Source organism: Trachinotus anak, unplaced genomic scaffold (assembly GCF_046630095.1).
Source record: "Trachinotus anak isolate AG129_WGS33_773 ecotype Australia unplaced genomic scaffold, CSIRO_AGI_Tana_v1 ptg000001l, whole genome shotgun sequence".
NCBI classification, from domain to species: domain Eukaryota; kingdom Metazoa; phylum Chordata; class Actinopteri; order Carangiformes; family Carangidae; genus Trachinotus; species Trachinotus anak.
In genome coordinates, this window is record NW_027273852.1 from 5,838,103 (window position 1) to 5,860,345 (window position 22,243).

Below are 22,243 nucleotides of genomic sequence, written 5' to 3' on the forward strand. Positions count from 1 at the left end.
CTCAGTGAGTAATTAATTGATGTCCTCTGAGATGTAACATGAGTTTATCTAATACCCTAAGACCATTTAGACCACAGGTGGATAGACTTTACTTTCGCTGTGAAAACATGTCCTCATGATATGATTAATCAAAGCATTGAAAAGAGAAAATAGAGCACACACACTAAATATAGTCACTCTGTTCCAGTTCATGAGCTGGACCCTCTGAAGTCCTAATTTCTGGGCAGGATGTGTCTGTCCCATTTCAAAGGTCTCACAGAATGTGCCTGAAAACTAAGTCTGCCTTTGCTCTGGAGGACACAGCTGGTTTATCATTTGCAGTCTTTAGTATCCCACAAGTCATTGTGCGCCAGTCAGTTTTTAACCTTAGTGGTCAGGCCGCCCTCATCAACTTCTAAAACTGGGAAATGTCATGTGACCATTTAATTTACCAGATATTTTCTTTTCAGCTCATCTATTACTGATTATCGTATGACACTAACTAACCAATGGTAAAGTCACTGCAAGCTGTAAAATAAGGGAAAGCATCTATGAATTCCATGGTTCTTACAGTCTGGACCTGTTGATCACAGGGTGTTAGAAGTGGAAGTTATTTGGATATGTGCAGTTGCCAGCTGTCCATCATGGGCAAAAGGGGCATATCTAAATTGCACTGCAAAGTTAGATATGGTGTAAAGTAGATGAGGTCCTACTTAACCACATGTATAGAAATGTCATATGGTGTCTGATGGCAACTGCTTGGTAAGAAACAGGAAAAAAAAAACTTACAGAGTTGATGAGGAGCGCCTGAACACATCAGTTTTGGTCTTTGTTTCTCTAGTCTCATTTGGCAACAATACGCAGGTTCAAGCTCCACTTCAGTTCCTCTGAAGGGCAAACATCCAGCCCTTAAATTGGGACACCGCTAATAATTGCTTTAAAGTTGATTAGAGGACATGACAGATGTAAGATGATGAAGCCTTCAAACTGCATTTCAAGAAATTCACAATGAGACCCTGAAGAGCAAAAACAAGAGTAAAAACAAAACTTAACACAGCATTTAAAATACATATGATTACATATGTTTAAAATACAGTAAACTGAAAAAACAAAAGTAATAGCACAAAATAAATAGAACTGTTCTGTTACTGTAAGGCTGATTTTCTGGGTGAGCAGTCAGTATTGAGAGTTATTGTGCTCCTTTAAATATCTACCTATGAATGATGTACCTATGAGGCTTACTTTTAAAAAGCAACATAACTTTTCACATGAAAATATGACTCATGTTAACATTTGACCACAATCACTTCTCCCACCCAGAACATTTTGGTCTTTGTTCGTATTCACTTCAAACATAGCTGCTTTTCGTTTTTTAGTGCGTCAGCCGCAGAACAGTGTTTGCTACATACAATCCCACAGTCACCTCTGAGGAGAAAGAAAGAATGGCAATCAACTCTGGTCTCCTCTGCCAGTTACAGTATAGTTGCACCTTCTCTCCTGCTAGCTGTTGTAACATTGATGCATTGGTCTAGTAACATTTCTGGAATGCTAATACGTAAGTTTTAACCTCGCTGCAGGATTACAGCCTATTGCCTGTCGTTCAGGGTTTCTCAGCTGGTGCACTGGGTGAGACGTTGGGTAACATGATTTCCCCACAGAACAACAAGCGAAAGTGGATGACTTTGCATTCAAAAAGCTAAAAGCCCCTTGTGATGCCTGCTGGCTGACAGTGCCAGAAGGTTCTCCTCCAGTAGACTGGCTTTATTTTTCCACAGAGATCCATTACAGAGCCTTTTGGTGACTCTCCACTGCTGTCATTGCACTTAAACACACGGCCATACAGTAGTCTGTAAGCACTACAACTAATACCTTATGGGTGATGGTAAAAATCACATAAGAGAACACTTTCATTGCACACATTTACACAAGAATGTATACATATGCTAGGTGTGAGCTTAAACAAGTAAATCAGCAGAACAATCACAATCAGAGAGGGTGTGATCTAGCACAGCTAAATGAAGTGAATGACAGAGCAATGTCAATGCCAAAGTGATACTTAACACAGTGCTGACGTCAAGTCTGACCATTTAAACCCTGTGCCCCCCCAAATACAAAATTCATGTTTCTGTTGACTAGCAAATTTCAGCACTGTATCTACTGTGGTATTATGGCACTAATCTGTCTACCATTATACTTCAGCTTCAATGGGTCTGACATCCCTTTATGAGGTGATAACATGTGCCTCAGCTGGAGCTCAACTGGATGATTATCATTTCCCATAAAACCTGAGAGGGAGAGAAAACACTGTGCCAGGGCAACATCTGTGTTTTGGACAGTAAATCAACAGCACTGCTTGTCTGAATCTTCCCTCTACCCGGTATTTTCAACGTTGAGGCACAAGGTTGTGTAACAGTGGCTGTGTATTAGTATGTCAGCAGTAAGACATAAACAGGCATTAATCGGTCTCAACCTTTCATGACTTTATCACCTATTACTTTGGGTGGGCAATATGAAGTAAATCAAAGTATTTATGGTCTCATATTGTAATATCACTATATAGTGATATAGATTTTTTTCTAGAAAATCATTGGAGAAACTGTGTAACTATAAGAGATAATAATCCAATGTGAATGTATGTTTTTACTTAAAGGGGCACGCCACTGATTTTACACATGCATTTCAGTTTACTTTTAACAAGGAGTAAAACTCAGCTTGAAAACATTTGTATAACATCTTTTGTGGCTCTAGAGGGAGCTTTCCAAAATTTCAGAAAATAACCCTGATGATGTCATCAGGGTTTTCGTGGTTTAGGCTTGAGACTTAAATTGTTGAACAGGAAACTCTCATTATACACTTGAGGTTTGCGATTTGAAAGAAGTCGGCATTTAGGAATCACAAAGTGTATCAGTAGATGCTTTCAAGCTGCATTTTGGGAAATGCAGGCTCCAGTGTTTGTCAAGCTTAACCCATACCAGGGATGTTAACATTCTTTTAAAAAGCTGTGTCCCCAAGCTTTGTGGAAGTGCAATACTAAATCACTGGAGTACCCCTTTAATACACCTGAAAAATCAAGATATTTCATCACATTGGTGCAAAAATAGTGTCCCTAATAGTCTAGAAAACTGCAGATTTTAAAGGGATAGCATAAACCACAATGATTCTGAAAAAAAATTTCTACCCTCTTACAGTGTATATCTTCAAATTGCCCAACCCTATTAGTATTATAATATTCTTTAGAGGGTAGGAATATGCCTTTGTTGGTAAAATGCCTAATAAAAGAGAGAACACGAGGCCTCACCGCAGTGGAAACTATTGTCTCACTGTAAATTATAGTTGCAGCATAATGAAAAAAATTGAATGAACTGCTGCTTAGAACGAGAATAACAGCAAAGTCATTTGGCTGTGCCAGAGCATTGAGTGCTATTAAATTATCAACCCAGGCCTAAATTAGGCTTCAAAGTCCTTTGATGACAGATGCTACTGGTCTCCATCAGAGCTTACTGTGGCATCTGGCAGTATTGTATGAGTACAGAAAAGCTAGCCATCAGCAGATTCAGCGATAACTTGTAATGTCACACAATTAACGTCAAACACCAATACAAAAAAATGTCCCATTTTCTGGTAGTGTTCCATGGTAAAAATGTGGAGGAGGCCTCTTTAGACAGTTTTGACAGTCTCTCCTCCTGAACCACCTTAACCCCAAGAGACAGAGCAAGGCCCTGTAGTCGTGACTACGTGGTCAAAGATAATTATCGGTTTTTATGACATACAATAGTATTAACACAGAGAGGTGAGAAAAATATATTTTATCCTCATCTTTTGATGTACTTAAAACATCTTTCCAGACACAGCTCAGTCCACAGAACCTTTTTCTGGGATTATGTCTGTCTGGTAATGACATGTAATTGGCTTATTTACAGCTCTGAAGGGTTAGCCTCTGTGCCGTCTCCACAATGCTCTTTTGTGGCTGGGAGTCTGTGCTGTTTACCCTGTCTTTCATTAAGCACATCCACTGTAAGACAAGGTGACAAAGTAAATAAATCCCTGATGCCTAAAAAGAAAGAAAAACAACAAAAACCAAGCTCTGATCCAGAATCTGAACTCTTATATCTTACCCTTATGGCCTGTTTAAATGTTCTCCACAATCATGCTCCTTGCCCTGTTAAAAAGAGATGTCCATCCCCAGGCACCAGTTCCATTGAAAGATCAATCCTAGTGCTGCAGTTACCATTGCTTATGTCAGTCACGATGCTGCTTACAACGATCTTACGAAGGTGATATTGAACCGGATGGTTTGCTTGCTCTTCTGACTGGATTGGTGTGGAAGAAAGAGGACAGGAGGGATCTCAGCGTAGGAAGATAAGGGTCATCTTCTGAGCGATCAACCTTTTAAATCCCTCTCTAGCCATGCCAATAATCTGTTGAATGATCTCCAACAAATAATGGGTGATATCACAGTATTCCATAAAACTGTGGTGACATTTACTTTCCTGTTGAACCTGTTTTTCTGCACTGCATCACTGACTTCTATTATCAACACGCTGTATTCCTGCACAAGGTCAATTGAGCCTCCTCTCCAGAATATATTTCAAGTGGCAGCATTCTTATCTGTCAGCATGAGTTTATTTACTTATGAATTAATGTGTAGATGTTACTGGTGTGTCAAGGCTGCTGGCACGTTAACATGTTGTAGGTATGACATGAGCTGTGTGTGATACGTGTTTGAGTTCCATTACTGGTGCAGCAACATGTAAAACATGTAACAGTCAAAGAAGCATGTGTGCAGGCATGCAAGCCACATCTGGGGTCTTCACTATGACTGCAGGTTTGCTGGTAGGTCACGAGATAACTCCATGTGAATGTGCCATTTGACAGATTACACACAAGCACTAGCAATGTGTGCATACTGCAGAGTGTACTTCTAGCTGGGTGGAAAATGAAGTAAAAGAATATGGTGAAATGGCGAACAGTAATTTATGGGTGTATAAAGAAAAGCCATGGTAATTCAGGTAAGGTCATGGCAATAATCCTCTCTTTGGGCTAACCTTGGTTTATCTGTCCTTTTTATTCTATTAAGCATCTAATTTCAATCTGTGATTTTGTTGTACTAAAGATGCCAGGACAGTTTGCTCCAGAACGGAACCAACCATCTCAAAGAGATGTGTCTAATTGCTTTAGGCGCCAAGGATGGAGCTAAAAAATATGGTTTGAGTGTCAAGTGAGGCTGTGAGTGACTGTTATTGTGGTCCTGTCAAGAAAAGGCAGAACCTTAGAGTGAGAATAAAAGACTTGCAATCAGATATAACAGAGAGAAGTGTTCAGGGAGGGTGCAAGGAGAACCCAGGTTGAGAAGTACTGCAAGAAAACGAAAGGACTGTTCACAGTCCGTTTATCTCCACCCTTATCCCTCTATTCATCCCTCCACTGTGCTACAGGCGGGTCACTAAACCACAGTGTTCCTCTGTCTGTATGGAGGGGGCGGCAACACATTACCGGCTTTCATAGCAGCCTCAGACAAATATTCCTGGTTTTCGGCCACAGCAGGGCGAATGCGTCCGTTCTGCCTGTAGAAGAAGCGTGTGCTGCAGTCCTGCAGGTACTCAGGGTTGTGCAGTGAGGACTTTGGGGGGAGACTGTGCTGCCAGTATTCAGGATTGTCAAAAGTGGCCTTCTTGCCTTTCTTATCAAACATGATGGTGCTGCTGGTGATGCCTGAGTGCAGAGCGTGTCCTGAATGCCCTGGATGCAGGGTGTGTGAGGGATATGATGGGTGGGGGAGGTGGCCAGGAGGTACCACATATCCAGTGGATGAGACGGTGTGGCTCGATGTTGATGGGTTGACTGTCTGCGATACTGACTGGGCAACAGAGGACCCAGGGCCAGAGATGGAGACTGCGCCAGCCAATCCGTTCTTGTCCCCAGGGTTAAGGAAGGTGTTCAGGTACAGTGGCTCGTTGACATACTCATCGTCCCTGTGGGTGGACTGGCTCTTGGGGACAGCAGCAGCTCCAGCCATGTGCAGGGTATGGCAACCTGCTCCATCAATCACTGCGTGGGCGTCACCATTCCTCCGACGTGTGACGAAGGGGTTTTCCTCTACAGGGTTGAGATAATCTGGAAACAAAAATGAGATAGCATTACCCTCCAGCCAAATATCCATTAACTTTATAGACACATTCAGTGGATCTCAAAACTGTCAAAGTAACCTGAGTTGTTTTTGTCTCTCATGGCAGTCATGTAGCCATCCTGGTCCTTGTCTCCTTTTGTTCCTCGTTCTGCTAAAAGACCCGTTGGATCGGCACTGTAACGCTGTCCACTGTCCTCCCCTCCACCTTGGGGAGTGAAAGGAAACAGCAAGGCAGAAATTTGAAATGTGGTACTTAACAAACCCTATCTCCATGAATAATACAGATACAGATTTGTGGTATCTAGTAAATGTATGTTTTCCTTTTCAATGCAAGTCATTCTTCACCAATAAACAAGCATCTTCCTTTTGCAATGCAATCTTTTTTCGTACACTGTACCTATTTTGTCTCTTGGGAAGGACTACAGCTAATAGCTCTATAGCTCAAGAACTCTTTGTTTTTGTGGGGATTTGGGAATTGCATGGCAGGTAGATATACATGTATTCATAATGCTTATTTAAGGTTTAATTTCCCCTTCTCTTGGCCAAACAAATCTGGAAAGTAGCCATAAAAGTACTGCTCATAACAAAAAGCTGCCACTGCTGCTGCTTCTCTCCTGCTACCTGAGAGGTGTAATGTGTGATTTGGTTTTGCCAGACAGCTGCTAGATATGGGCTTAGCCTCATCTCCCAAATTCTCTATTAGATTGGTGAGTGATCCACCATCACGGTACAATACCACTGAGGAAACAGCACATAAGGTCAGTCACAGAAGGGCATGAGTCAGTCAGCTCACTTTAATTTCATTGATGTGTTATTACACAGATTATGGTTTCTGTGTTAAGGTAATGATTTTTGAATGCTAATACCAACTTTTTTCACACAGTATGTGATTTTTTTTCCTGGAAATGTAGAAGAGGGTTATTATGCAGGGAAATACATAAAAGCCATATGACAATTTAATAATGAATAATACAATTAACTAAAACTATTACATAACAAACAATAACTGAAAAAAATAAATAAACAATTCAAACATTTAATTAACAGTATGTTTGTTTAAACAACCAATAATGTTTCGTGTCCAAACAAAAAAGTCCTGATTCATGTAACTGATTCATGTCCATAAATTGCAAGCTTTAATTACAGTGTCTGTGAAACAGCACTTTTGGGCGATCTTATCTGCAGAACCCTACAGTGTTACCTTCAGCAGGAACTCCAGAGAGTAAATCTGTTTGGTTAAAATTGATAGTGGTGGCAAAACAAACAAACAAACAAACCTGCAGATTAGCAATTAATTGAGCTGATCGCTTAGTTTTACAGACCCTCTTGCCCCCAATATCCATCAGTCTCACACTATGTTCTGCTCACCTGACACACACATTCACTTACACTTAGCGAGGACATTACTATTCCTCCACATTTCCACAACTTTCAGATAACACTCTGCTTTACCTTGTCCTGCAGTGAGAGCTGAGACAGCCCCAAGGGTGCTTGACCGTGGGGAGGCCTGCTTCCTCAGGGTGCCATTGCAGCGAGGGTCGTCCTGGTTGCCACGGCTGAATCCACCACCAATTTGCCCTCCTAAGGACAGGTCCTGTGGAGGGAGGCAGCTCCCAGACATGGGTGGAACAGAGACCACTCTGGGGAGGGTGGCCAACATGTCCTCCATGCTGAAGCTGGGGTCCTGGTAGCTGAACTGGTTCTAGGTAGAGGGGGAGGAGACAGAGGGTTTAGTCAGGACAGAGAGGCAGGAATGTAAGACTGAATTACAAGAGTGTCAATTTCCCAAGGCAAACCCCATGAGACAAATACAAGTGGGGAGAGTTTTAGTTTATTCTGCACCACTATGGATGACTCAAGTTCAGCTTATTTTTAACATGAACGATAATTGTGTGTTGTCCTGTCTTTGGTCTACATGCCAGTTTGAGTTACTAGTGAAGCACAGAAGTACACAAAACAGACAATAAGCAAACAAAGACATAAATAAAATATAAATAAATATTAGAAATGTAATAAAAGTGCCATACAATAATATTATGAATCATAAAATGTGGAATTTGAGTTCTTTGGACCATTGTTCATCTTTAATATTCCAATATGACAGGCAGGGGAGACAAACAGCAGTGCCAAACAATGATATGGCAGCATGACTGCCAAGGACAATTTAATTAAAAGGTTTTTAATTAAAAGGCTCCGTGCAGCAAAGTCTTAAAGTAGCCATATCAGCCCTGCCCTGCTGTGTGCATTTGTGTCTATGCTCATAACAAAAAAGAGCTTTTTAGAACCTCACTGGGAGCTTCATTCTGATTTATCTTTGTTCCCCCATTTATCCAGCGAGTGCTTTGTTTTCCATTTTACATCCATCACTTACTTTCCCCAACATGATGTCGGAGAAGTCTGTAATCTTACTAATGAGGCAGAAAATCTGTTATTTTCCTGTTGCACTTATTTTTCCTTAAACACACAGTTTGAAAGAATGGCAAAAGGGACTGACGTTCCTGGATTTCTGGTCTGTGAATTAAGATGCAGGTTCAAATCCCTCCTCAGATCAGCACTCTCATTTAACAGGTTCCCCAGTTATTCATCATCATATAGACCATAAGACAGTGGTACCAAGGCCTGCACCAAGAATCAGAACCAAATAGCCTTCTATTAGAAATTAGGTGAGAAAATACTTACTATTTTTACCATATGTTTGTGCTGTTTGTTTTGACGGTAAAATTGTCATAACTTAATAGGATACCAGCATCAAATGAGCAGCAAATATCAACTTTCAAACCATAGAGTCACTACTGGCATGTCCTTGTCGAACATAGGTTGTATGCCACTTGACGCATCAGTACTTTTTTTTTTCCACTGTAAGTCTGTCACTGTTGAAATTTTCCTTACTTTCTCATTCAGCAGTCTACACTTTAAGCCTAGAGGTATTAGTCAAAGCTTGAGAGCTCACACTGTCTTCTCATTCTCCTGTAACTACATCTACTAAATCACCCTCTCTCAGTCCTCATTAACACATCCTCCTCCTTCCTCCTCTCTTGTCTCTGTATTCTAACAGAAATACCATCACAAACCTGAGCACATCAGAAAAAAAGCAACTTTAAATCATAGATGAAGTCATTTAAGTCAACAACCAAAGTCAAAGCCATATTGTTGTCTCAAAATCCTGACCATGAAGACCACCGTGGATTCATCCACTGTGGAGACAATGTGAACTGTAAAGTTGATGTAAAGTAAAGCATCACATGAGGATATTTAGGAGAGTCAAGTAAAGTGCCCCATTAAAATGTTCCCCTGTGAGAACACGAGGTGCTTGTGGCCACGCCCAATGTTTTGGTCACCATTAAACTGAATTGTTTTCATGGTCAAATACAATTCTGAATTCTCAAACTCTTACTGTTAGGCTTATTGTTAGGATGCTAATTAACAATGGTAGTTCCTAATGTCATGTTAACAATGTGTGTATGTGAATTTAGAAAAAGTCCTTTCAGCTATGCTGTACAACTCAAGTGAAGATTGTATTTATATGTAAATATTATATTTTGTTTGCTGCAATAATCAAGTTTATTACAGTAATTTACATTATCTATGTGGATGAATGTAACTGTATGAATTTAATCAAATTAATTCAGTATCCACCCTAATAAAAAATCCCCAAAACAGTAGAGGATAACTTTACAAATATTATGCAAATAAATAATCTTTCACCCTTCTGAAATGCACCAAACTGAACTGGAACAGAAGTCATTTCTCTCATTGGCATTCAGCAGGCATTTTTATTCTGACACAAACACAGGGGGATATTGGAATACAAAATGGCTGAGTTGCCTGGCTGTGTGACTGGTTTTGTGATAGATTTAAGTCCAAAGAAAGACGATGAACATTTGAACAGTTGAGGAACAGAGGGAGTCTGGCTGCAAACCCCAATTTTAAAGAAGGCAATTACCATAGTTTCACAATGGAGAAAGACCAAGGAAAACAGACAGAGAGAAAGAGAGCAGGAGGAAGATGAGAGTGAAACTCAGAAGGCTGTGTGGGTTCAGTTTCAAGATCTCAGTCTTTTGTGCTTAAACAGGACAGTCCTGCAGCACACGCTGAGAAAACTCATCCCCACATCTCTTTTGAAACCATCTAAATGATCTGAATGACTACTTTATATTGTCTCCTTTCCCATCATGGTTCAGTGCCAGTCACCCTGCTGCTACACTCAGAAAAAATGGTAATAAGAAATGCTATTTAAGAGTGCATGTTAAATGAAAAGATGAGCAACAATATTCTAATCTATTCGACAAAGACAAAAAACAATAACATACCAAGTTGAATATAAACAATACAAGGGCTTCATTTTGTGTAAGTATGCATACTTCTGTGCCACCTTTATGCAGTACTGTTCATGTGTGAAATACATGTGTCTGATTATAATTCTGAAAAATAGGTTCATTTCTTTTATATTTTTCTGGATTTTGGAGGTGGGGTGGGAATGTGAATGTCCTGATTGACTGATTGTCTAAAATGTTACTGAACCTGAAAACTGGACAAAAACTTCACCACTTTTTATGTTCGGGTTCCCCTAGACTCAGACCTGATGCAATGAATGCTTTTATTTAGAAAATATTTTCACAGGATCCTTTGAGATTCCAGAAACTGTATCATTAAAACAATTTAACATATCACTTGTGTTGGAAAACTACACCAAAAATGAACTTGAAACAGAGATAAACTTGTTATCACTTTAGAAATGCTGAAGCAAACAATACACTCGGGATGATTTTTTTAGACTGGTTGAAAAGTAGATTTCCCAGTATCTATGATTAGAGACATTAAAATCTTCTTCCATGTGGGGAGCGATTTTACACCTTCAGGAGAGCCAGTCATTTAATGACAGCACTGCTTATATCACCTCTGCCATCTGGTTGTGTAACAATAGCTAACACAAGTAAGCCAAACTAATTAGATGTCTCATTGAAAAGAATTAAAAAGCCATTAGTTCAAACAACCCACTGTTAATGGGACTGAGAAATGTGCAGTTTATTTTTGTGTTTATTACATTTTGTGTCCAGTCAATATCACAATTAAAATGCACCTAGTATGTAGTTTCCAAACCCTGTTTGTTGACCTGTGCTTTAAGGTCTAAACTACAACAAAATACCTTGTTGGAGTCCATGCGTGGGCGGGGAGTGTATGCCAGTGGTGGTATGTTGAAGGAGTGGGGCACCAGGTACTCCTCAGCGTCCATCAGATCCTCCAGCTCCTCCTCATCCAGGAGGCTCTGGAAGAACTTGCTGTCGTTGGGACTGGGCAGCTTCATGCGATCGTCACCCTGAGAAAAGTTGTGTGTTGATGTGAGTGTGTGTATGTGTGTGTGTTGGTTTGGGGTTATTAGTATTCCGGTCACATTCAAAGCCTTTACTTCTTCTGGCTTAGTATCTTCCCATGGTTTCAAATTTCTATTAAAAAACTTAAACCAAACATTTGTGTTATTATTATTTTGACATCTGCTAATGATGAAAACTTAACTTTGCTGTATGTACTGACTAATGTAAGCCTAGCAAGCATCATTTTAAGGTACGACACACAAGCAATAAGGGAAGTAAAATGTATTTGTAATTAATATTGATGTTATCTACTATCTACACCCTGTATGAAATGGATGAATATATCAACACATGCATTTATCTGTTTTTAGCCAACTGGATAAAAGAATCATTGGATAAAAAAATCATCTTAAAATCATTGAATCCAGATCTTGTAGGAATGGCATCAAGATTTACCAACCTGGATGACTAGATATCTCTGGGGATCACGTGCCATTCGTGTGAACTCTGCAGCCAACTCCTTGAACTTGGGTCGACTATCTGCATCAATCATCCAGCCTGAAAAATGAGTTTGTCCAATATGAGGTTCCAAATCCATAGATACTGATATTTAAACCTGTGCATGCTGGATATTTTTGACTTTAAATTTGACCCTATAAATGAATGAAATGTTTATCTTCTCGGCAGTAAACAAATGCCTCATCTACATCCATCAAGATCAATTTATTTCCTGACTTTGTGTGAATTTAACTGCACCTGTGGATGGGTGGAAACGTGCAGCATACAGGATGTGTGTTAGTGGTGACCAGCTTTTCGTTATTGTTATTCTTCACACTTCAAGGGTCCTGCCTGTGCAGATTATGTCAAATATGTATGCCATGCTCATTTTTCTGCTATTTGCATAAAATCATTCATAATATTTTGACTTTTTTATAAATCCTTTGATCCCTAAATAACATACATTTTAAGTATGCACATGTGGCTGCAGTGTGAATTACGGTCATTGAATATGAAAGATCCTGAGTAACAGTGAGAACTGTAGATGAGGCTACTACTACAGATGGCTACTAATCCCACCCAGCCCACCCACTTATTTCCACCTGTACGAAAGTAATGTTGCAAGCATGTGAATGCAAAGTTATGGTGCAATACATACGTATACAGCCCTATAGCCATCACATTAAAAATAAATTAGAAACAGATCTCTAAAAACACATCAGTGCATCTTGTCATTTAACTTAAATTCTAACAGATGAAAATAGGGTCTCAAAAGATTTTCCATTGAAACCATTTTCCATGACATAAAACATTCCTATTTGCTCCATAATGGACAATTACTGTTTTTTAATGACATTCTTCAGTCTTGTAATCACTTTTTCCAGGCTAAAGATAAATACTGTTTCATCATTAGAATGGCCATATGGAGTAATGTGCTCTTCTGCCAATTTCTCTGTGAACACATCGTTATAATGCCAAAGCAATCATGTGATCTGGCCCTGAGTAGAGCCTGTCTAGGTATCAGGGGAAATGAGACATAGAGATCGAAAGAGAAAGAGATGCATCTTTACACACACGCAGATACAGGAGAATTCATATGTAAAAATGATCATCTTTTATCATTATGTGCTTAGTTTCTTGCCAATAAATCCTGAAGTAGTAAAGTGAAATGAACACGCTGAAGTGCATTATCACCACATGCAGTGGTGCATTGTGTGTATCTGGGTGTATGAGCTTCATATGTGTAGTGGTGCAAAAGAAAGGCAGGTAACAGGCAGGTGACTATGACCTCTCCCTGCTGTGTGTGTGTGTGTCTGCGTGCCAGGTTGGCGCAGGTTCAGGGTGTCAGTAAGAGCCAAGGAGACAGTGAGGGCCAGAGGCTACAGCTTGGAGAGTAGAGGACAAGGCCGCAGTGGCACTGGCACCAAGTCTTTGTCCTGGCAGCAGTGGCCAGAGGTTACAACACTGCCTGTGACCACAGAGCCTGACAGCATGACAGCAGTCACCGACCCATAAGACCCATGTGTTCGGGGTGTGGGTCACAACCAGCCAGGAAAATTAGTTCCTAATTCATGTTCTATGATAAGTCCTCCTAAACCTTGTTATTTCTGAAGAATTTCTCACAATTATACATATATTATAAATAAAATAGTAATATTTCAGCTTTAAAAACATCTTTGACACCAACCTGGACCACTTAATAAAAATATAATTATTTTTGCTTCCACTAAAAACCAGTTGGCCATCTCATCACCCCCAAAGACCACTGGCTTTTCTACTGCATACTGTGTACAGGGCTGGGCACAAAAACTGGAAATCATGTACAATACTGTGATACTATGTGCAGTGACAAGGAAAAGTATGTGCACCCTTTGGAATCACCTGGTTTTCTGGGTTAACTTATCAAAAAATCTGATCTGATCTCCATCTAAGCCTCAAGTGTTGACAAACAACAATGAGCTTAAGCCACAAACATTTACAATCTTTTATGTCTTTGTCGAGCACGCCCATTAAACATTCACAGTGCTGATGAACTGGATAGCCACCCTGATGTTATCCTCTAAGATACCTTGATATACTTGGAAATTCAGTTTCTCCTTGATGATGTTTAGCTTCCAGTCCCAGATGCAGCAAAGCAGCCCCAATTCACAATGCTCCCTCCACTGTAATTGACTGTTGGGATAATGTTTTCTCGTTGCTATGCGGTGCCCTTTTTACACCATACATAGTGCTGCAAGTTCTTCCCACACAATTCAACCTTAGTTTCACCAGTCCACAAATTATTTTCCCAGTGTTGTGGAGTGTCATTGTGCAATGTTTTTTTGGAGAGTAGTGGCTTCCACTGTGGTTTCCTGCCATGGACACCATGCTCCACGGAACCATGCTCAATAATGTGTGTATGGTAGACTCATAAACTGATGGATATCTGAGTTCTTTGAGATGTCTTTGTAACCCTTTCAGCTTTATGCTAATGAACAATTCTTGACTGTAAGAGATCTCTTTTTTGCTAGGCATGGTTTACATCAGTAGATGGTTCTTATGAATATCAAACTCAGAATATTTCAGTTTTTTTAGAAGTCAAAGTAGCTCTAACCTGCACCTCCAATCTGATTTCATTAATTGAAGTCCAGGTTTGATACCTCAGGACTCCAGTTACCTTTTTTCATTGTCATTACCTGAGGAGTTCACAGACTGTGAATGTTTTCAATCTGGACATGATCAGTACAATAATTTTTGAGTTATTAGTTTAAATAGACTGTGGTTGTTCATTATTGCAACTTGGATGAGGATCTGACCATATTTTAAGACACATTTATACATAAATACAGGGTTCACTAACTTTCTCTTGTTACTGTAGAGCCTTTACAGTAAAAATATTTTTCTAGCTTATAATGTGAAATATCTGTTGAGATGCAGACTCAACAATGCTTATTTTTGAGGCTTTAGTTTGAAGTGCATGGCACTACCTACATTTGACCATGACCATGTAGACATCGATGGTGCAGATGGGTGGCTGCGGAAGACGCTCTCCTTTCTCTAGCAGGTCTGGGATGTCTCTGGTGGAAATCCCATCGTATGGCTTCCCTCCAAAGGTCATCAGCTCCCAGATGGTTACTCCTAAAAGGAGAAAGAGGGATGTAAGAAGAAGAGGATGTCAAACATAGGAGATGACAATATCAGAGAACAAAAGACAATGCATCAGTGAAGCAGAGCACAGAGAAAAGTAAAGTAAAAAGAGTAAAGATAGGTAAAAAGAAGAGAAGATTAAAGAGTTCAGAGGAGAGGATTATACAACCAGAGTAGAGAAGATATGAGTGAAGAGATGGAAAGGAAAAAAGTACAATAGTTGCCAAGAGAAAATAGGAGATCAAGCAAAAAAGAAGAAATGTGAGAAAAAGAAAGAAAATGGAGAAAAAAGACGAAAAGCAAACGATGTGAAAGACCAGAGGAGATCAGGGGGGATACGGTGAAGAGACAGAACACATCAGAGGACAGAAGATGAGTGAAGGAGAGGATCTAATCACAGTCCTGAAAGTCATCAGCCACGCTGAACTTTCACCACTGTTCAGCCTTAATCAAGTTAGTGTTAATGAGCTAATGAGTGGCAAGCAGAGTAAATGCACACAATAAGATGGAAGAATAATAGCCCCCGGTCATAGAGGACCACTGGGGACATGGACGCACTAAACCACACTGATACTTTTAATCAAACACACATTATTCTCTTTGATAGGACCCATCTTGCATTTTTTTCCTAAATGACTTTAAGAGTCATTGGTAGACTCAAACAGGAAATTGTTACTTGAAATATAGCAATAACAATCTCATAAGACTGAGGGATAATAGGAGCGAGACTTTAGATTTAAATCTTGCTGACATGCTGCAAAGGCTGATTTTAATATTACAGGAGTTAAAGAAGTAGATCACCCCATTCTCATTTGACAGTGACTGTGATTGCCACATGTTCAAGCTGTTTAAGAAGTATGGGAAATCATCACTCTTCTCTCATTTGTCAGTACTGTTACAGCTCTCTGGAGTTTACTGTACAAGGGATGCAAAGCAGATGCCTTCACCCGATTAACTTGCATCCACAATTTACAGAAATCCTGATACCTTCTATCTAATATGTCTTGTCCTTATTTCTGCCTTATTTCTTAGTATTCAGATGTGTTTTTTGGTGCAACCATTTCCTTTCTCTGCCTGGACAGTTGCTCACCCTGTTACTAAGTGGACCCTGTGGTTGCCAGTCACAGTCAAGACTCTCCTCTGTTCTGACCCCACAGTGGTGGAATGAACACTACACTTAAGTAAGGACTATAGCATCACCGCCCATCTTCTGCCGCAGGCTGAAAACCCACCGTCTAAGACTATAGTACATGTTCACGCAACACTTACAGTAGTGTATCTCATTTCCCTAAAAAAACAAAACAAAAAACCTTAAGGCAAGTTGAGTCAACTTATTTTTAGAGTACATTTAATAATAAGTGTTGAGCAAAGTGCTTTACAGATAAAACTAAAATGTAGTTTTAAAAAAATAAAAGTAAATAATGAAAATTAATAGGTAAATCACTACAACAGACAGAATTAAAGCAATCACAATTAAGGGGATTCAAAGGCAGTTGTAAGAACATAGGTCTTGAGATAGGTTTTAATAGTGGAGATGAGGAAGGCCTGACAGTGAGGGGTGAAATAACCTACCTGTGGTCAGTTGGCACAAAGATACCGTTGACATTTCTGTTTGCTTTGTGGGCCCTTTAAATACAGTTTGCAAGACCAGATATTCCAAAGAAACTCACTAGCTGTCTATTTCATTTATGGCATCTTCATGTCTATGTCTACATCTACGTCAAACTTCAACAGCGTCCTAAGCAGAGCAGCCTGAGCAAATATTTTCCTATTACACTTTCGGTCTGAATGTACTGTTAAGTCGCCATCAAATGTCCAAAACTGAGAAAATTATTAATTTTTAACTTTACAACTAATGTGGTAAAGATACTTCTAGAGACGCCAACTTGTGCAATTTGCAGAACCAATGACGAGTAGCTCTGTGTCACTCTCATTAAGCTGGAGAACATTTTGGCCATTTTGCAATTTCAATTTGTCTATATGAACTTTGCTTGGTGAAGGTCTGACAACTGAAACATTGTTAATAAAGTGAGTGGCCACTCAGTATTTGATATCTTTTTAAACACTTTTTTCTGCTCAGAACGTACTCTTAGTGGAAGACCTACACCTCAGGGTTATAACGTAGGTTTTTTCGAAATTAATGTAATGTGATTTCATTCAAAATGGAAAATCACTGAGAGATTATACTTGGTCTGTCTGTTATATGAAAACATCACAGTCCTAATGGTTTTATCCACTTAACCTGAGTTTCCTAACAGGAAATATTGAAGCTTACCGTAACTCCAAACGTCACTCTGATGAGTAAACTTCCTGTAATGGATACACTCCAAGGCCATCCACTTGATGGGCATCTGCCAGAAAGAATCAGAGCACATCAGTATGTGCCACATTCATCATTAAAAAGCACTGAAAAGAGTTTACAGCTATATCTTTCTTTTATATTTCTGCAAAAAAAAACCTGATGAGGGAACTGACTACACAAGTTCTGGGTTCAGACTAATCATTTGTTGATGAGGTGTTGGCATACAGTGAACTGTTTTGGCAGAACTGACTGTGTAACCCATGTTAGGGAGAAAACAAGGTTTGATGAAAGAGTATTGGAAGAGTATTGGAAAAGTACTGGAATAACCTGGTGCAAATGGCAGGGCAGTCTGGGAAGAAGCTTAACACAGATTTGAACCCCAGTTCTATTGATAACAGTAATGGTGGTTGAGGGAAAGGGGGAAGGGTACTGAAGGGAAGAGTGTGTCTGTCTTTCACGCCGCTGGGGGGGGGGTTTATGGGTTTTCTTGAAAAGAGAGGGCTTGGAAACAGAATGCAAAAGAGGAAAAGCATGAACAAAAAATAGAAGAGGCCAGAAGCCTGTGTACAGAGAGCCCAGAGAAAGTACTTGTTTACTAAGTTGATAGGGTTTTGAGATCTCCATTCCCCAAAGTGAATAAAACGGTTCAATAGAGCAGAATAGTATCTCACTAACTCCACTAAAACTGCCCTTTGTAATGAGCTAAGTTCCTCCCTCAGGATATAAAACCCTAATTAATGCTAATATCTATTGTTTGTTATCGTTGTCTTTTACAACATGTCAATGATATGGTCCAAAACAGTAATTCAATAATATTGTATCTGAGTGAGCCCCCAAAATCATCAAAGGCAGACAATAAAAGCTGATAAGAAGGTCACTCAGTGCAGGCTAAAATGATCATATAGAGCATATTAGCATCATATGGTATAACAGCCACTATACCAACACAACCACCAGCAGGACTGGTTTATTAACACTGCTGTTTTAATAATACTACTTAGTTCATTAAAAAATGAAAGACAGAATAATGAATTGAAATTCCCATTCAAACACTGTATGTACAGTATTTTATATAAAATATATACTTCATACTATTATTTTCAAATGTCTAATACAAATGTTAATCAAATCAAAGATCATTACCACTCTCATATCATTTCATTCAGTATCAGGCTATACCTAGCAGCTGGTTAGCTCAGAATAGGACGAAGACTGGACATTGAAGGGTGAAGTGTATCTGTCACACTAATTAACAGGTCGTTTTTAACTCAGTTTGCGTTGCCCTGGGCAAATTTGTGTTTATTTGGGTCTTTCCATTGACTTTGTATGTAATCATACAACCTCTAAAATTAACTTCATGTTCTGTCTGAATAGAAAAGTACAAGTCACTCTGCCCAATCAATAAATTATTAGATACAGCTTAGTGATGCTAGCTGTAACTTAATATTACCAAAAAGATATTTGAGCAGTATTGATCCTCTCATCTAACTTTTTTGGGAGATAGTACAAAGGATATTTCCCACAATCTCAACCTATTCCTTGAAGCATTTTTTGTAAACATATGAATATATTAAAATTTGCCACTAAAAACATTTATACTTTCCTGGAGCAAATTATGCCACCATAGTTTTCTTTTTTTTTTTTTTTTTTTGTTAATTTGTGGGATTATTTGTCTGATAGTGTAAATTACTTATTTACCTTTCCTCCATCAGCATTATATTCCTTCTCATTAACATCCAGCAGGCGAGCCAGGCCAAAGTCAGTGATCTTGATGTGGTTGGGAGATTTGACCAGAACATTTCGGGCCGCCAGATCCCTGTGGACCAACCTACGTTCCTCCAGATACATCATCCCCTGCAAAACAAACACACACACACACACACACACACACACACACACACACACACACACACACACACACACACACACACACACACAATCATTTGCTATTGAGATTATCCATATACAATACACATATCTGCAGAACTGAGCATGCTGTGGTATGCAGTAACCTGCACATACACACACATGCAAGACTGACTCCTGTTCAACATCACCATCTGTCTTCATCCTCATCACCATCGCCATCACTATCATCACTACCACCACCAAGAACCCATTAGAATTTTTATAATTATTTGTGTCATCATCATTACCACCACATTGTTATTTTTATGGTTCCAATTCTCATCAATCAACAACCAGACTGTGGAAAAGCCCTCGTTATTGCTAAATGCTTGGTGATGCAATAACAGCTGCATCCATAAGCATTAACCCAGAGGCAGGTTTTCAATTAAAACAGGACCCATAGAAGAGAGGAATGTTGGAGCAACACATTTCATGCAATACATTTACTGAACAATTAAAAAGCCACCCCTCTGCTCCTTCTCCCTGTCCCCACTTTAATTAATGATGATTATCTGTGTTGAAAAAAGGAAAAGACATCTCCCACATTCTTAGATATACAGAAAAAGTTTTCATGTGTTTAATCTACACAATTCATTTCTAGGCACATTTTTCAGTAGAAGGTATACATGTCCTTCAATAGCATTTTGAGCATCAAACATGGACTGCAACTGAGACACTGAACACATACAAAACCTCACACTTCAACAAGACTGATATACTTGTATGTATAAAAGCTTTTTAGTTGCTGCATCTTGTGCCACACATCTAGAGTCAACGCTGACCATTGTGCATCACTGCAAGAGTGGACCTGAGGAAAAGGAAAGATGGGGGGAAAAAAAAACTATTTCAAATTGGACAAGCAATAACAGAAGCCACTTAGTTCGAAGTGGCGAGAGGACAGAAAAACGAGGCCTTATTTGAAACCCCTAACAAATTGGATTTAGGTGGAATCGGCTGGACTAAAAGGAGGAGTGGATGGAAGAGGAGAGGGGAGGAGGAGAGAGGATATGTGGGGTTGAGTGGCAGCATTCTAAGAGGTGAGATTACATTGGTAAGGCTATAATCACACAGCCTCATTTGGCTCCCTCACAGGAGAGAACATGTGGTTTCAGCACACACGCCTGCACATTTACACACAAACTCACATGTAGCTGCAGACATACAACTCACATGCACCTGATACACCTGCATGTGTGTGTGTGTGTGTGTGTGTGTGTGTGTGTGTGTGTGTGGGTGTGGGTGGGAACTGGAAACGGAGCTGACGGCAAATCTAAGAAAAAGACCATCCATGTCAAACTGGTACAGAATTTAAAAGAGACAAAGGCGGTACAGACAAACAACAGTTTTCATTAGACTTCATCATGTGACCTAAATGAAATGAAGTGACTGTCACGCACACACATATTCAGTATGTATTCTTACCCGATCAAATAGCCACCAATTCTTATATGAAACCATATATACAGAATAAGAAGAAAAAAAAACAGATTGTTTCCTACAATATCACCAACACCTACCTAGAACACTCCTCCCAAAGAAACATATACCTTTATTTAGATAATGTGGTGAACTATGAGGACCAGAGAGTTCTCCAGTAAAAACCAAGCCCATAGATTGCCTGTGCCAGCAGCTTATAATGACCCATGATTACGTTTTACTGTTAGGTGACCTCTAGCAGCTGTAGTAATCATGATGGAAGCAAAAGATGAATTGGCTGAGGTACTAAAGGTTAAAGTACACATTTGGAGGGAAATGGGGTGGATGGATGGGCCCATAAAACACAGGACTTTCACACAGTAAACTGCTGTTAGTTCCCTGTTTTAAACCAATAGCCATCTCTCTTTGTTTTATCCATGACTGTTCCTATGTGGTTATTATGGTAACCATGACGATGAAGGTCCTCTAACCTTAAGAAGGTACTCATTTTAAGCCAAACCATGTTTTCCTGGAGCTAAGCAAGTTGTTTTTGAGCCCAGACTGTGAGCAATCCATAGGCTTAACCGCATATTTATTATTGTAACCAGTTGTTCGGTAAGCTGCTGTGGCGGTGCTATTTCAGGGGAGTTCTCCTATAGGTCGTATCAGAGGGTAGGGACATAAAAACCTATATGGTCGTTCAGGCCATATAGGCTGAATAAATCTGATGACTGATAAGTTACAATTTAATAATCAAACCAAACTGCTGTTCCATGTCACTTCATTATTCAGTCTGACATAATGTTTGAGAAGCCTGTCTGACTGGGAGGATGGATGGACTAAGATCCTGTTACAATATGCCACAAGCTGCCAACAAAGAGGTGCTGTCAGAGATGTGCTGAGATGTGATGATTTGCTGACAGCAAGCAAAAGTCATCAGTTTCATCTGCTCTTCAGACACGTCATGTCACCGATACATGGGGAGATGATCAGCAGTGAAAAAGGAAGGCAACTGAAGACAAGGACTTCTTTGTGTTTTGATTTGTTTTTGGCATATCTGATTATTATCACTAAATAAACTGTTGCATATAAAGAGATGATATTGGTAAATCATTTCAGAGTCAGTGTCAGACCCCATGAAGGTCTCGACTAAAAGTGCCATCTGTGATTGATGGAATCAGGAAACCCGGTGAAGTGCAGAGCATGCTCTTGCTGACAGCCTACAGTGTGCCATTCAAGTAGCCAGTAATTGACAGTTTATTCAACTGCTGCTCATGTTTGCTTGTTGGACTCTTATCACTGGCTCTAGGCTCAACAATCACATGTGAGCCAATTATTAACTCAGCTGCCATTGTTGCCAACCTGGCAATACTGTACTTGATTTATGAACCAACCTGCAACTAATGAATAATATGGAACTTTTTCCAGCCATCACACAACAATGAGCATGTGTTGACTGCTAAAGAAAACATTCAAAGATAAATGCACAGTATGACTGGAAATGGTATAAAAATTATGTATAATGGTTTAAAAAAAATAAAATAATATTAATTAAATATTAAAAAAATATTATAT

At 39.5% G+C, this 22,243-nt stretch overlaps 1 protein-coding gene across 2 annotated transcripts in view; it reads right to left on the reverse strand.

Annotated features, from left to right (window-relative positions):
• Positions 1 to 3,971: 3,971 nt before the first annotated feature.
• The window catches only part of LOC139606674 (receptor tyrosine-protein kinase erbB-4-like), a 298,222-nt gene continuing 279,950 nt past the window's right edge, over positions 3,972 to 22,243 (reverse strand). For both annotated transcript variants that reach the window (XM_071459072.1, XM_071458981.1), the window contains exons 21-28: positions 19,043 to 19,198; positions 17,318 to 17,393; positions 14,887 to 15,033; positions 11,879 to 11,976; positions 11,253 to 11,423; positions 7,559 to 7,808; positions 6,186 to 6,311; positions 3,972 to 6,093 (exon numbers count right to left, since the gene is read on the reverse strand). In XM_071459072.1, coding sequence (XP_071315173.1) covers positions 5,423 to 6,093; positions 6,186 to 6,311; positions 7,559 to 7,808; positions 11,253 to 11,423; positions 11,879 to 11,976; positions 14,887 to 15,033; positions 17,318 to 17,393; positions 19,043 to 19,198 — 1,695 coding nt within the window. In that variant the 3' untranslated portion in view covers positions 3,972 to 5,422. The remainder of the gene's footprint in view (positions 6,094 to 6,185; positions 6,312 to 7,558; positions 7,809 to 11,252; positions 11,424 to 11,878; positions 11,977 to 14,886; positions 15,034 to 17,317; positions 17,394 to 19,042; positions 19,199 to 22,243) is intronic.